At 27.6% G+C, this 14633-nt stretch overlaps 1 protein-coding gene across 2 annotated transcripts in view; it reads right to left on the bottom strand.

Moving 5' to 3' along the window:
• The window catches only part of LOC117174112 (flocculation protein FLO11), a 117261-nt gene that overhangs the window by 8499 nt on the left and 94129 nt on the right, over nucleotides 1-14633 (bottom strand). Inside the window, exons 4-8 of one of the 2 annotated variants that reach the window (XM_033362883.1) lie at nucleotides 14278-14470; nucleotides 13629-13736; nucleotides 7605-7775; nucleotides 7455-7506; nucleotides 4751-4847 (exon numbers count right to left, since the gene is read on the bottom strand). In XM_033362883.1, coding sequence (XP_033218774.1) covers nucleotides 7498-7506; nucleotides 7605-7775; nucleotides 13629-13736; nucleotides 14278-14470 — 481 coding nt within the window. In that variant the 3' untranslated portion in view covers nucleotides 4751-4847; nucleotides 7455-7497. Of the gene's footprint in view, nucleotides 1-4604; nucleotides 4848-7454; nucleotides 7507-7604; nucleotides 7776-13628; nucleotides 13737-14277; nucleotides 14471-14633 lie in introns of those variants that run through there. The other variant, XM_033362881.1, reaches the window with a different exon arrangement.

The following is a 14633-nucleotide window of genomic DNA, read 5'->3' as shown; positions in this document are numbered from 1 at the left end:
TTTAAATTATCATCCGAATATTAAAAATATTATTTCGAAGTTTATTTTTTAGGTATTTTTAGTTTGTAATTAGTTAGTTTTCGTTTCAAAGTTTAGTTTAGAAATTTTGTTTGTATGTTTAAAAATTTTTTTACTTCAAAATTAATTAGTTTTGCATTGGAAGTTTACTTTTTAAGTTTTTAAAGTATCTTTGATCAAACTTAGTTTGGAAGTTTAGTTTTATTTGGTTTCAAATTTTTAAAATACATTAGTTAATTAATTATTCGAATTTTGGGATACAATTAGTATATCTAATAATAATTATAAAAAATTAAAAACATATCGAGTCATATTTAGAAGGAACTGTTATAAATTAAATTTTTGTGTGCACGTGATTAAGATTCAATTCTTTCTTTGATTTAATAATTTGAATTGATTAAAAATTTGTCTGGGAATTCTTTTAATAATATATAGCAAACTTTTAAATATATTTAAAATTCGCAAAAAATTTATTCATCTAGTCTAGAGTATTATGAGTTTAACAAAGGCAAGAATGTATCAAACAAAATAATTTTTTCTTTGCTTTATTGTATTCTTCATTAACTCATAAATTTAAAAAAATGTTGAAAATAAAAATTTAGATGGTTGTTTTTTCATTTTCTTATAAAATTTATAAGCCGAAATCAAAGAAATGTTTTAAATAATCTTCATATTTTTCTAAATACAGATTTGAAATATTCGGAAATCTCCTAGACTTTCATCAGACCTGGCGTTTTTGATACATTTTTGTTTTGTTTAATTCTGCATGTTACTTCACTTTTTTTCATATGATTTTTGTTTGTGATCGAGTTTTGTGCTTTAATAATATGTGAGGGAAAAGTTTGCATCAAAGGACATGATCCTGTTTCTCATATTATTTAATTAATCCTCGAATTATTTAAACAAAAAATGAACTTTCTTCGAAAAGTCCCCAACAAAATTATTCAAATTTTTATCTTAAAATCGTCGTTGAATGCCAGAAGAAAATATACAATGCGTGATCAAAACGAATCTCTCATTTAGTAACGATTTCTTACAAACACAAATTAAAATAAATCTAATGAATTTATATTAGTCAATATTAGCCCAGAAAAATACCAACCAAATTTTTTTCTAACAATATTGAATTATTAACATAGTCGATTATTTTAATTTTTATTCTAAAATATTCGTGACACTCCAGAAAACCATTATTTAAAAACAAAAAAACAAGTGTTTTAATTTTTTATTAATTGAATACAAAGAAAGAATTTTTCAAAACGGTCCCAACAGATTACTTTACTTTTTATCTCAAAATATTTGTGAGATGTTATGCTCTATATTTTAATTAATTTTTACTGTTTTAAATCAGCAACTGAATTCTAGCTGTGAATCAGTTATTTTTACTGGATAATTAGTACGTTTTTTTATTCTTCAGTCAAACATAGCTGATTCAGAGATGAATTTAATCACTGAATTAAATTAGTACAAACTTTTAACTCAATCAAATTTACAGAGCAGTAAACTGTAACCAATATAAAAATCCATTGAAAAATTCAGCAACCTTTTCTTTAAAATTATTTTTTATTTTCTATCAATAAAGGTGGAGGGTATTCTTATGACCGGTATAAATAATATTGAAAAAATGATTGCTCTTATTTTTGTCTTTATTTAAACAAAAGGAAAAAAGTTCACGTGGTTTATGGATGTTTCCTAACTCTGGCCTTGACTCTATTTTCAACATCATTCTTTAATCAGACATTGAATCTAAATTAGTCAATTTTAATCAGATATGGTCATATTACAATATGATAGTTGAGTAACTTTAGAAATTGTAAGCTAGGGATGGGTAATCAAGGATATTTTTTTAAATAATGCCAATTCAGAAAGGCCTTTCGCTATTTTTAACCTGCACTTAATATTGGTGCTGCTCGCATAACTAATCATTACTTTAGATTCTGCATATCAAGTAAATAAAACAGAGTTGTCGCAGGTCAGTAAAATCCTGGAAATCAGGGAGAAGTTAAGGAAATTTTGTTGGTTTGAAAAAGTCAGGAAAAATCAGGGATTTAAAAAGATTCCAATAAATTTTTGCTAGCTTTCAATAATTTAATAGGATTTCTAAGTATCTTAAAGGTTCTACTATTTTAAATAGTATTTTGGAGGATATGAAACAATTTTACATTATCTATAAGGTTTTATATTGTAAAAGATTCCGAGAGATTTTATGAAATTTCGGAAGATTTCAATGACTTTAAGGTTTTTAAAACCTCTCTAAGGTATTTTAATAAATTTTCCGTGATTGCAGGAAATATCATCAATTTTAATAGAATTTTACGGGATTTTATCATATTTTAATGGGTATCAAAAATGTATTCACAAGAATAGAAGGATTTTGTAGGCTTTGAAAGATTTTTGAAAATTTTAAGCTATTTCCAAAGATGATATTTAACAAGGTTCAAAGCAATTTTAAATAGATTTCAATAATTTGAAGAGATTTCAAAAAGATTTAAGGATTTTAAAGTAAAATTAGAAATTTCCAGGAGTTTAAAAAAATTGCAGGGGATTTCCAAATTTTTTAGTGGATTTAAAGTATTTTAGGGCATATTAAACGATGCGAAGCATTTTTTTCGGTAATTTAATGGAATTTCAAATGAATTGACATATTTTCGGAAGGGATATAATAATTGGAAGGGATTCCAAAGGAATTGGAATATTTTAGAATACTTAAAAAAGTTCCAAGGCATTTTCAATAAATTAAAAAATTTTTAAGGGATTTACAAGAATTTTAATGATTTTAAGGGATTTATAAAAGTTCTCAAAAATTGAAGATTCGAAGGAACTTTTAATAGATTTCAATAATTTAAAGGAATTTCAAAGGATTTTAAGATATTTATGACAATTCCAAGCATTTTTCAAAAGCTTAAAAAAGTTTCAAGGGATTTTAAAAAATTTCAAAGGATTGGAAATATTTTATGGTATTTTCAAAATATTAAAGGAATTCTCACGAGTTTAAAAAAATTGTTAGGAATATCGAAAGATTTGAAATATTCAAGAGCATTTTAAAACATTCCAAGGTATTTTTAACCGATTAAAATAATATAATGGGATTTCAAAAGAATTAAAATAAGGTAGAGCATTATAAGATTCAAACGCATCTCCAAGTGCCTTTAAAAGTTACAAGGGATTTTAAAAAAATCAATGTTTTTAAATATTTTAGAGAATTTTCAAAGATTAAAAGGAATTTTAAATTGATTTCAATATTTACAAGTGATTTCAATGCATTTAAATTACTTTAGAGTATTTTAAAAGATTTTAGAGCATTTACAATTCATTTAAGTAATTAATTGGGATTTCAGAGGATTTGAAATATTTTAGGGTATTTTTAAAGATTACAAAGAATTTTGAAGAAATTGAAAAAATGTTAATGGATCACTTTTTTTAATACTTTCCCCCTGATTTCTCATTAACTTATCCCCAATTCTTTTAAATTATTCGAAATTCTCTGGATTTTTAGGGTTTTGTACCCCTACGTAGAATACATTTTTATAGTAGGAGAAGTGCGGGGAAATTAAGAGATGGGAAGAAGAGGAAATGAGGTATGAGAACTAGGAGAAGTGTGGGATGAAGAACTAGGATTAGTGAGGGAAAGTGAGGGGATAGGGGACATGAGTAGAGGAAGTAGGGGAAATGAGGGGAGAAAAGTAGGACTAATAAGGAGAGTAGAAATAGGGGAAATAAGAGGAAGTGAAGCAGGAAAATTGGAAGAAATCAAGAGAGGGAAGTAGGGGAAATGCCTTCTTTGACTAATTTTTTATAATGTACGTGAATTCTTTTAAATGCATTCAATTCTACTCAATTCAATGGACATAAAAAACATTCTTTTAGTTTGTGGTAAATTTTTCGTGAAGTATTTTGAACTCGTCTTAAATTCTTAGACATTGTATCGAATTATTTCGAATACTCTTGAATTTTCTAAACTTCTTTGAACTAATTAATTCAATAATTATTTAATTTTTTTAATTGTTTTCAATTTACTTGAACATTTTTATTTACCTTGAATATCAATGAATTTCATCGACCTCTTATTTTCTTTCAATTCCTATAAATTCACTCCAATCTTACTGAAATCAGTGGATTTATGAATTTATTTTTAACATTCTTTTCAATTTATTTGAATTCTTATGAATTTAACTTGAATGGTTTTCAAGTCTTACGAATCGAATTCTTTTTAATTCTTGTAAATTCAAAAGAGAATTAGTCACTTTTTTTTAGTTTAAATAGACCATTATATGCTTGTAAATTTGAATTATGTTCTTTAAATATTAGTTGTCAGGGAAAATGAAAAATTATTCAAGGAAAAGTCAATGAATATTCAAAATAAAAATTTGCGGTCACCCTAAATACGGCAGTAAGAGTATTATTACAAATTCTAACCTAGGAAAGGAAAATCAATGGAATTTTCTAAAATGAAGCCAGTTTAGAAATATCTTTCTCTATTTTTATATGTGCTCAATTTTTGTGTTACTCGGTTACTCGCATCATTGATAATTATCTTAAACCCTACATATCAAAGTGAATAAATGAATTATTAATAATTTGCTTACCCGAACGTAACTAGCATTGATGTACTCTGTAAGCGGATCATTATTGAGCCTTTGGAGTGGAACTCTAGTTTCCGGAAGTGGTATTACATTCGCATATCGGTTTTTGACCTCAGAACCCGGTGGCAGCTCGTCTATCTTGGCCGTGATTTGAGGTACTCCCGTGAATTCTTCAGAAATGGCATTGACGTCATTACAAAACGATGAGAGTCCAGCGAAATTCAAAGGATGAGAAGGAATTGCACTCTGTGGGATACGCATTTGTTACTCACTAGTTTAGCTTAAATTCCGCAGAATTTAGAACCATTCCTCTATAATCGACGAAAGCTATAATATTTCTTACACTATATCTCTAATAACTTTAAGTTAAGCTTAGTGAACCTACGATCATAATGAACCCACGGTTATAATGAATCTACGATCATGATGAACCTACAGTCATAATGAACATACTATCATAATAAACCTATTACTACATTATCAGGGTGTCTACTCTCACAAAAGAATTATAACTCAGAAATTGAACAGGGATTTTAATTTTAATTATTCTCCCAAATTTCCAGTTTATGTGAAAAATCCACTGTTTCAAGTCCAATAATAATTTGTTGCGAGAATTCCTTGTTTTAAAGTTTAAATTATAATTCTTTTCAAGAAAATGTTCAGTTGTTGACCAGAGCAGTATCGATTGATGATGATGAAAAGTAAAAAAAGTTTTGATTACCTTTCACCATCATCTAATTTTTATTCTTTATTGAAATTCCCCGTTTAAAAGAAAAAATTATAATTCTTTACGGAAATATTCTATTTGTAAATATAGTAACTACTTTTTTCTTAAATGTGGAACAGGGAACTTCATAAATCTGACGAATTTTTATTTCGAACAGGGATTGCTTTTGTAAATTCAATTTTACTAATCAGAATGAAAATAATTTTCATAAATTTTCCGTTCCATGTTAAAAATGACCTGTTCCACTGAATCCAAACACAGAATTCTAATTTTTTTTTTAATTTTTCATACAACGTCACAATGAAATTCTTTTTCGAAATTTCTTCTCCAAATCAGAACTATATTTATTTATAACACTTTCTATTATAATTCGGAAAGTTTGGAATTCTGGCGAATTTTCATTTGCAAAAAAAGAATTTTTCAGTTCAAACCTATTCTAATTTATGAAGAGAAATTTTCAAATTCTGACAAATTTTTTGTGCAAACAAAAGAATTTTTCAATTCAAAGAAATACAGATTTTGAACAGGGAATTTTCCAAATCTTTTTCAAAATAGCAGCTCTATCTAAAAAATTGTCTGTTCTAAACCAAATTACAATTTCTTACGGCAACTCCCAGTCTTCAAGTAAAAATAATAATTCTTTATGAAATTTCCTGTTCTATAGTAAACCAAAAATGAAATTTATAATTCTTACGAAATTCCTAGTGCAAAGTCCAATTATCATTCTTAGAGGGGGAATTCGCTTTTTCAATTGCCAAAGTTATATTTCTTCACAAACATTCCTTCTTCCAAACTCAAAATGATAATTTTTTATTAAAAACCCCTTTTCCTCAGTAAAAATTATACACCGAGTTTATTTCAAATCAAGCAAGTAGTGCAACGTTAAGTGAGAATCATAAGACAACACGTATTCTACGGTTTTTTCCCTTAACTTTTTTTTCGAAATGGTACTTCTATTAGGAAGATATACTTTCCGTTATATGTCGGCCAAACAATTTTTGTGGCCATGAGAATTACTTGAACAAAAACCTAATTGTACCGCATTTTTCATACAGAAAAAGAGAGATTCAACAAAATTATTAAAAAAGTTTGCTTATTTTAAAAACTTTTGCAAAAAACACCTCCAACTACTGTTTTGTGATATCTTGCATCGTTCACCTAAAAATTGAATTTTGTTGAAAGAAATTCTCTGAGCGAAAAAATGATTTGGCGTACATAAAATATGCAGAATTTCTTCTTTTTATAGGCACAAACTTTTAAATAATATTGTATAAAATAAAAGAAATTGGTTTTTCCATCAAATCAATTTTTCGTGTATTTAAAATTCAGCCGGGAAGATAATTTCGAATTTAATAGAAAACCCCACTTTCTTTAGTCTTTATCAAATTAAAAAAAAAATCGCGCTCATATAAAAACGATATTTACTAAGTTTTATGCAGGCTTAATCACTTTTGCAGCCATGAGAAATGCTTTGGGGTGCTATTGAATTTAAAAAAAGCAAAAAAAGACGGTGTATTTGAGAAAATCTACTTTTAATATTTTCCGAAAGAATGTAAGTTGAACTTCCTGTCTGTTTTGAAATGGGTTCGTTCTATAAAATTCTTTATGGAAATTCCCTGTCCCACACTCAAAATTATACTTTTTACTGAAATTCTCAGTCACAATTTAGAATTATAATTCTTTTCGAAAATTCCCTGTATCATAGCCGAAATTATAAGTTTTTAATGAAATCATCTTTCCCAGCTTAAAATTATATACTTTAAGAAAATTTACTGTTCCAAGTCAGAATTGTAATTTTTTGTTAAATTCCCTACTTCAAGTGAGAATTATGATTTTGCCAAAAATTCCCTGTTCCAACTCTGAATTATAACAATAAAATATATAAAACCACTTTTGATTTGCATGTTAGTACTTTCGGGAGAAAAATTCCAGTCACTGAATATTACATTCTCGGTAATTTCCCGATGATTAAAATTCCCATTCATTTCCCGGCATTCCTGATGAACCGATGAAGTAGACACCCTGGCCACATATATCAATATTACTCTTGTTGCACTTATTACAAGAAATAATCTAGGCCTCAACATTTAATTAATAGTAAAAAGTCAGCTTTTGAGGAAACTTACAGAATTCACACCGTCCCCCGAGAGTCAGACTCTAAGAGTCTGACTAGATTCTCTACAAGTTACCAGTGTTAAGTATCGTATTTTTCGTTTTTATCAAATTTCTTAGTTTTTCTTTAGAGATCACACAATTGAAAAGAGAAATAAACTCACTGAGTCCTCAAAAGTTGGATTTCCGTAGCTTCGTTTAGATGCTCTTATGGCACCCTTGCGTCGAACACTACTGTTGTAAGCTGATACGCTATCCAAGCTGTAAGCGTCCAGGGAAACTGGACGGCATCTTTCCCCATAGTTAAATCTCGTCTGTCTCTTCCTCATTATAAACTGCAATATGAAATCAAATACTCTGATCAGTGACTAATCACTGTAATAATTTGCATATGCAACCTACGTTAACCGTGAACCGATATCTTGATGCATATAATCTGTTCAACGGTTACGAAACTATCTTGGCTATAATTTCACAGTTCACTGTCTTAAAACTTTATAAGTGGTAATTTGGGTTTATGTGTAGTTTATGTCTAATTGTGTAGTCATTTATTCTAAATTGATGTTAGGTTGTAAATTATTGTTTCTATATCCTATCTAAAAAAAAAATGGTGTAACAATCCCTGCTGAAAAAGGATGAAAAATTATTACAGAATTTGATAGAATCTATGCAGAGAAAACATAAAATAAAATAAAATTCTATAAGCTAATTTGATACAACTCCTATCGAATTGAATCAAACGAATTTCACGAATTAAGTTCTATCAGCCGATTTGATGAAAATCATATTTAAATCAATCTAATGAATTTCAGGAATCAAAATCTATCAGCACATTTGAAAGACCGTCTATAAAATTAAAGCCATCTCGAAATCCCTTACTTTATCAACAGTTTCTCATTGACACTTTATCCAATCTTATCAGCACCAAGCATGTATCAAATATAAAGAAATCTTATACTTTTCTACCAACAGCAACTCAATGAAATTGTATCAAACCTTAACGGCAACAAACTTTTATCAATTTCGACGGGGAAACAAATTCTAAAAATGAGGTCCAGCTGAGGTGAATTACTCCGAATTAAATCGGATTACTCTGGATTACCTAAGATCACTCCGATTGCATAAAATTACTCTGGATTACTTAATATTACCCCGGATTGCACAAAATTACTTTGGATTACATACAATTATGGCGGATTACTCTGCATAAACTAGAATTACGCGAATTTTCAATATAAAAAGCATTACTTTTTAACAAACTGGTTAAATTTTGAACAAAATAGATGAAGATTTAACAAATAGTTAAATTTAAAAAAAGATAAATTTTGCACAAAGAATATAATAGTTCAATTTCCAGTTAAAAATTAATTTTCCACAAAATAGTTCAATTTTCAACCAAAGAGAAGAACTTTCAACGAATACGATCCGTCTCTAATCAAAAAATGAATTTTTTATTGAATTTGCAACTAAAAAAAATACAATAAAAAATTGAATAGTTAGATTTTCAGTGGAAAAAATTAACTTTATTGAAAAAAAAGAAGTTTCAACAAAATAGTTCAATTTTCCGCCAAAGTAGGTGAATTCTCAGCCAAGTAAAATTTCAATTCTTATTTATCGTTTTTTATTTTGTTCTTAAATATTTTATACAATATTTTTATGTTTTTACAGACTCATTAATTTTGTTTTGTCTGATGAGAGTCCAAACTATGACTGAAACGTTTCAAAAATAATGATTGCATTTTCTCTTTTGATCTTATTTCCATCACTTGCTTTGCTACTTTCAACCAAGTAGTTGAATTTTCAACTAAAAATAGAATGGACAAATTTTCAGTTAACAAAATTAATTTTCCACAAAAAAATGAATTTTTAAAAACATAGTAAATTTTCAACGAATAAATTAATTTTCTTAAAAAAGAACAGTTAAATTGTCAGTCAAGAAAATTAATTTAAAACAAACAAAAAAACACCAAATTATCAAAAGAATTTTTTTTAAATATTGCAATTACCTATGTATATTATTTCGTATTCCCTGGATTACTCTATATTTGAATTCAGTTACGTACTTGGATTACGCAATTACTTTGAATTACCTGTATTACAAGTATATTAATCCATCTTAAAAGAGTATTTCTTTGCGATTACTGCAATTACTCTGATTTGCTTCACTTGCTTCGGATTAAAAGTAGATTAGTGATTACTCCAGAGTATAACTGGGGTACTATGGATTACAAGTGGATTACCATGCATTGCAAGTCGATTGCGTAGGATTACACTGGATTCCTCAGATAAGACTGAATTACCAGTTCGGCTAACTGGCGGTCTTTCGGACTATTATTGTCCCCTATGATCCAGAAGCTCGGATATTTCTATTAAACCTTCTTAAAACCCTGTCCATGCATAACTTATATCAGATCCTATCTTCTGAAATTTCAGAAATTTCTGTCAAATTCTATCCTTTTCAGATTTATATCAAATCCGACTTATTAGAATCTCGGCAGTTTTTTTCAAATTGAATATGTTGATAAATCATATTCTTTGCTATCCAAATTTTCTCATTGTAATATTTGATAGAGTTTCGATGAGAAAATCTTCGTAGAAAAGTATAAGATTTCTGAAGGAGTAAAATTCCATATACATTTTCGGGGTTCTGGAAATTAATATTTGATACAAGCCTGGCCCGGATAGCATTTAATAGAGTTTCAATTAAAAACTGTTGCTAGAAAAAGCACAAGATTTTACAACGGATGGAATTTAAAAGAAATCTTCGAGATTTCAAGATACAGAATTAGATACAAGTCTGGTGGAAAATAAGAGTTGATATAGTTTCAATGAGAAAACGTTGACGGAAAAGTATAAGATTTCTTGTCTAGTATAATTTGATAGAAATTCTTCGGTTTCTAGAAAATAAGATTTGATACATATCTGGCCCGGATAAAATTCGATAGAGTTTCAATTAAAAACTGCTACAAGAAAAAGTATAAGATTTTACAACTGATAGAATTTTAAAGAAATCTTTGAGATTTCAAAATACAGAATTAGATACAATTCTGGTAAGGAATAAGATCTTATACAGTTTCAATAACAAAACTTTGATACAAAAGTATAAGATTTCTCCACAAATAGAGTTAAAATAAAACTTCCAAGATTCTGTAAACATAGGTTAATAATTGATAGAGCTTAAATGAGAAAGCACTGATAGAGATTATAAGATTTCGCGACAAATATGGACAGATTTGATTTGATTGAACGTTTTTTTTCGTATATTATTTTATGAAGTCTTAAAAAAATATTTCAGTTTCCAACCTTGAAACTGAGATGGATTGAAGGTTAAATCTACTACATTTTTAAGGTCGGAATTTTAAGATATATTATTGAATTAGCAAAAGCAATGCTGGTCTGAAAGTTTGAAATATAATGTAAAACAGTGTGTTGAATATTTTTTGTGAAACGCATTAGAAATCTAGTGTCAGGTGTGGCCCTTTTTCTCGAACAATGTATCTATCCGTGCACGTTCCAATTAATCTTCAGTTGACAAATTCGTTTCCAATCCTGACATAGCAAGGTCAGTGCTCATGCAATCAAGGGGAACAGTTAAAAGTGCATGTACACTGTACAGGGTTGCTACAAGTCAGAAAATGTTTTAAAGTCAGGGAATTCATAACTGATCAGGGAAATTCAGGGAATGTCAGGGAAAACCTGAAAGGGTCACCGAATTTTTGATAAAATAAGGTTATAGTTAAACGGAGATCCATAAATTTCGTCAAGATTTAACGTACAATTTTATTATTTTATTACAACTATAGCAATTTTTTGTTTAAACAAATCAATCGTTTTCATTGGGAATTCAACGGGTTGGTTGAAGATTCGTCTTTTCGGGTTGAAAATAAACGTTCTGTTGAAAAATCAACGGTTTTGTATAGAAATTCGCATTTTTGGGTTGAAAATAAACTTTTTGTTAAAACTTCAACTGGTTTTTAGCAATTTCATCATTTTGTCATGAAAATTCAATATCTTAAATAAAATTTTTGTTATGAACCGAAAAATATTTCTTGATTGTATATTCGTCTTTTTGGCATAACCATTTACATATTATCATAGAAATTTTTGTTTTGTTTCATAAAAATTTAGCTGTTTGCTTGGAAATTAACTTTTTTTGTTGAAAATTGAATAGTTTTGTAGAAAATTTGTCTTTTTGGCATGAAAATTCAACAATTTTGTCAGAATTTAGTTTCTCTCTTTCAGTTTAAAATTAAAATAATTTTAAGTTGAAATACCAACTATTATGTTCTTGGTTAAGAACTCATCTTATTTTGTAGAAAATTTTGTTGAAAATGAAACTTTTTTGCTAAATTTTTCTTATGATCATCCTTTTGATAAAAAATCTTTTTTTGATTGAACAATTATATCATCAATTTGCTGCCGTTTCTTTTCTATGATTTAAAAATCATGTTTTTAATTAGAAATTCATATATTTTGTTCAAAATTCGTCTTCTATTAAAACTTTTTTCCTAATGGTTGAGAATTTATCTAATTAGTCAAAAAATTATTTATTTGTTAAATTTTGTTTTAATTCATAATTTGTAGTTGATAATTAATTTATTTGGCCAAAAATGATTTCTGTTGGCAAAAAATTCGTTTTCTGTGGTTAAAAATAATATTTTTCTATTGAAACTGTTACTATTCCACTTTTTGATGAAAATTGATCTTTTTTGTTTAAAATTGTATGTACTTTGTTGGAAATTCATCTTTTTCGTTAAAAATGCGTTTTATTGGTAGAAACATAATTTTTTTACATACAAATTCAACTATTACAATTAAAGATTCATCGTTTAATTTTAGTTAAAAATTTCATTATTTAGTCGAAAATTAATTTAATTTGTTAAAAATTGACGTTTTTAGAAAATAAATCTTATTCGTTAAAAATTTATATTTTTATTTCTTTGGTTAAAAAATATACTATTTTGTTGAAAATTCCTTTTTTTAAATTCAAAATAAATTTCCTAGGGTGAAAATGTACCTTTTCTATTTTCTGTTGAAAATCCGTTTTGATAAAAATTTAAGTACATTGTTAAAAATTCATGTATTTTTTAAAAAGCTCGTATTTTTTGTAGACAACTAATCTTCTTGGTTAAAAATGGATCTTTTTGGTTAAAATTTCATTTCTTTGGTTAAAAATTTAACTATTTTGGTACAAATTAACGTCCTTTTTAAAAGTCATCTTCTTTGGTAGAATATTAATCTTTTAGGTTGAAAATTCACTTCTTTGGTTGAAAACTTAACTATTTTGTTGAAAATACTTTTTTCCTAATTGAAAATTAATTTTGTCACTGCAAATGCATTTCTTTGGTTAAAAATTTTAATATTTTGTTAAAAATTGCTCTTTTTTTTTTACAAAATTAATCTTCTCGTTTAAAAATGGATCTTTTTGGTAGAAAGTTCATTTGTTTTGTTTAAAATTTTATTTTGTTCATAATCCATATTTTCTGTTAAAACTTAAAATATTTTAATGAAAATTCATGTATTCTTCTGAAAACTGATCTTTTATGGCAGAAAATGGATCTTTTTGTCTAAAAAAGAATATTTTTCGTTAAAAATTTTACTTGAAAGAAAAATGTATAACGGTCAGGTAAAATGAAAAATTGTTCGAGAAAAGTCAGAAAATTTGAAGATTCGGATTTATTAGCAACCCTGATGTGCGATTGTTACAAGTTAAAATTTCACGCCTCGCTTCTTTTCCAAAAAAATGGCTTGCCGTCGCGGTGAAAAATACGTGACGTTTTCTTCAGCGAATTACACATATGTGTAGTTATTATGACTGATTACGTACTCTAGGAAGCGACTACGAGAGCATTGATGGAAGAGGACATCGTATGAATATTGCATAATCATGTACAAATTGCACACGTACAGCTTCACGATGTATAGATTTTTGAAGACCTGCGTAACTGAATCTTTTCTTATTAATTTCTCCATTTCCATCAAATTATTTATTTTCTTCATAAGATAGAATTTTGAATAGAATATTTTAACTAAAATTTTAATTAAAATTATCGTGACTGTAATTGTTGAATGGAATGGTTGGTAAGACATGAAAATGTGATTCTAAACATTATTGTTGAAAGCAAATTTGAAAAATAATTAATGGATTAATGAATCAATATTTTTTTAAATGTCAAGTTTAGACTTACCAAGAGACCTGCAAGTAGAACCAAACATATAAAAGCCACGCTTGAAACGACAACGACAGCTATCGCGTTTCCGGAATCTGCTTCCTGAACTAGGAGGAAGCTATGAACCTATACAAAAATTATATGGTTCAATATACAGTGTGTCAAATATAGTGGATTCTAAGTAGGTTATCCCAAAAATATTTACAACTTTAGTAAAAATCCTGCAATATATCATTTTGATATTGATGGATCACTAATGAAAAGTGGCCTACTACTGATGCCATTACCAAAAACTTTAAAATTTATCTTTTCATATATTCAATTTAAAAAATTCAAATAAACAATCATTAAATTAGAATACCTAGTTATAAAACGGTTTAATTTGAAAGGCGAAGATTTCACAAATTAGTTTTTTTTTTATTTAAGCAGAATTTCAATTCCAAATTATTAAGTAATTAAATAGCACTTCCTATTTAAAAGAGTACTTTTTATATTTTTGGGACGATTTCTCAAATTTTAATTGCCTTTTTAAAATGCATCAATTCTGATAACCGAAATTTGAAAGCCTTGAATGTTAAATTTTACAACGCTAAAGATTTCGAATCTGATGCCATTTTTTTGGCAAAGGTCAGTTTTTTTAAACATTCGTTTTGCGTATTTAACTTACTGGCAGAGGAAAAGCTATAGTGGAAACCTTGTATAAACTTGGTAACATTTTCGTCATAGTCTCGTCGAAACCTCCTCTCTCGTCAATCACGTAAATCAGTACGGATGTCAATGGGGTTTCAGATGATGATGCCATCGACACATCTTCAGTACACTGCGTTTGATGGAAAATTACTTGCCTTGGTGATATAGCCCTGAAACATATAGTCAATGAATAATCTAATCTTAAAAATGTTACAAATCTGCCAATAACTGTCCATTATCTTAAATTTTTCAATAATAATAAATGCTACTTCTTTTTCATGAAAGTCCAATATAATATTTTAATTAAAGAAATAATCACGAGAATTATTTAAC

Source organism: Belonocnema kinseyi, chromosome 6 (genome assembly GCF_010883055.1).
Source record: "Belonocnema kinseyi isolate 2016_QV_RU_SX_M_011 chromosome 6, B_treatae_v1, whole genome shotgun sequence".
NCBI lineage: Eukaryota > Metazoa > Arthropoda > Insecta > Hymenoptera > Cynipidae > Belonocnema > Belonocnema kinseyi.
This window is presented reverse-complemented; position numbering and strand designations above follow the sequence as displayed.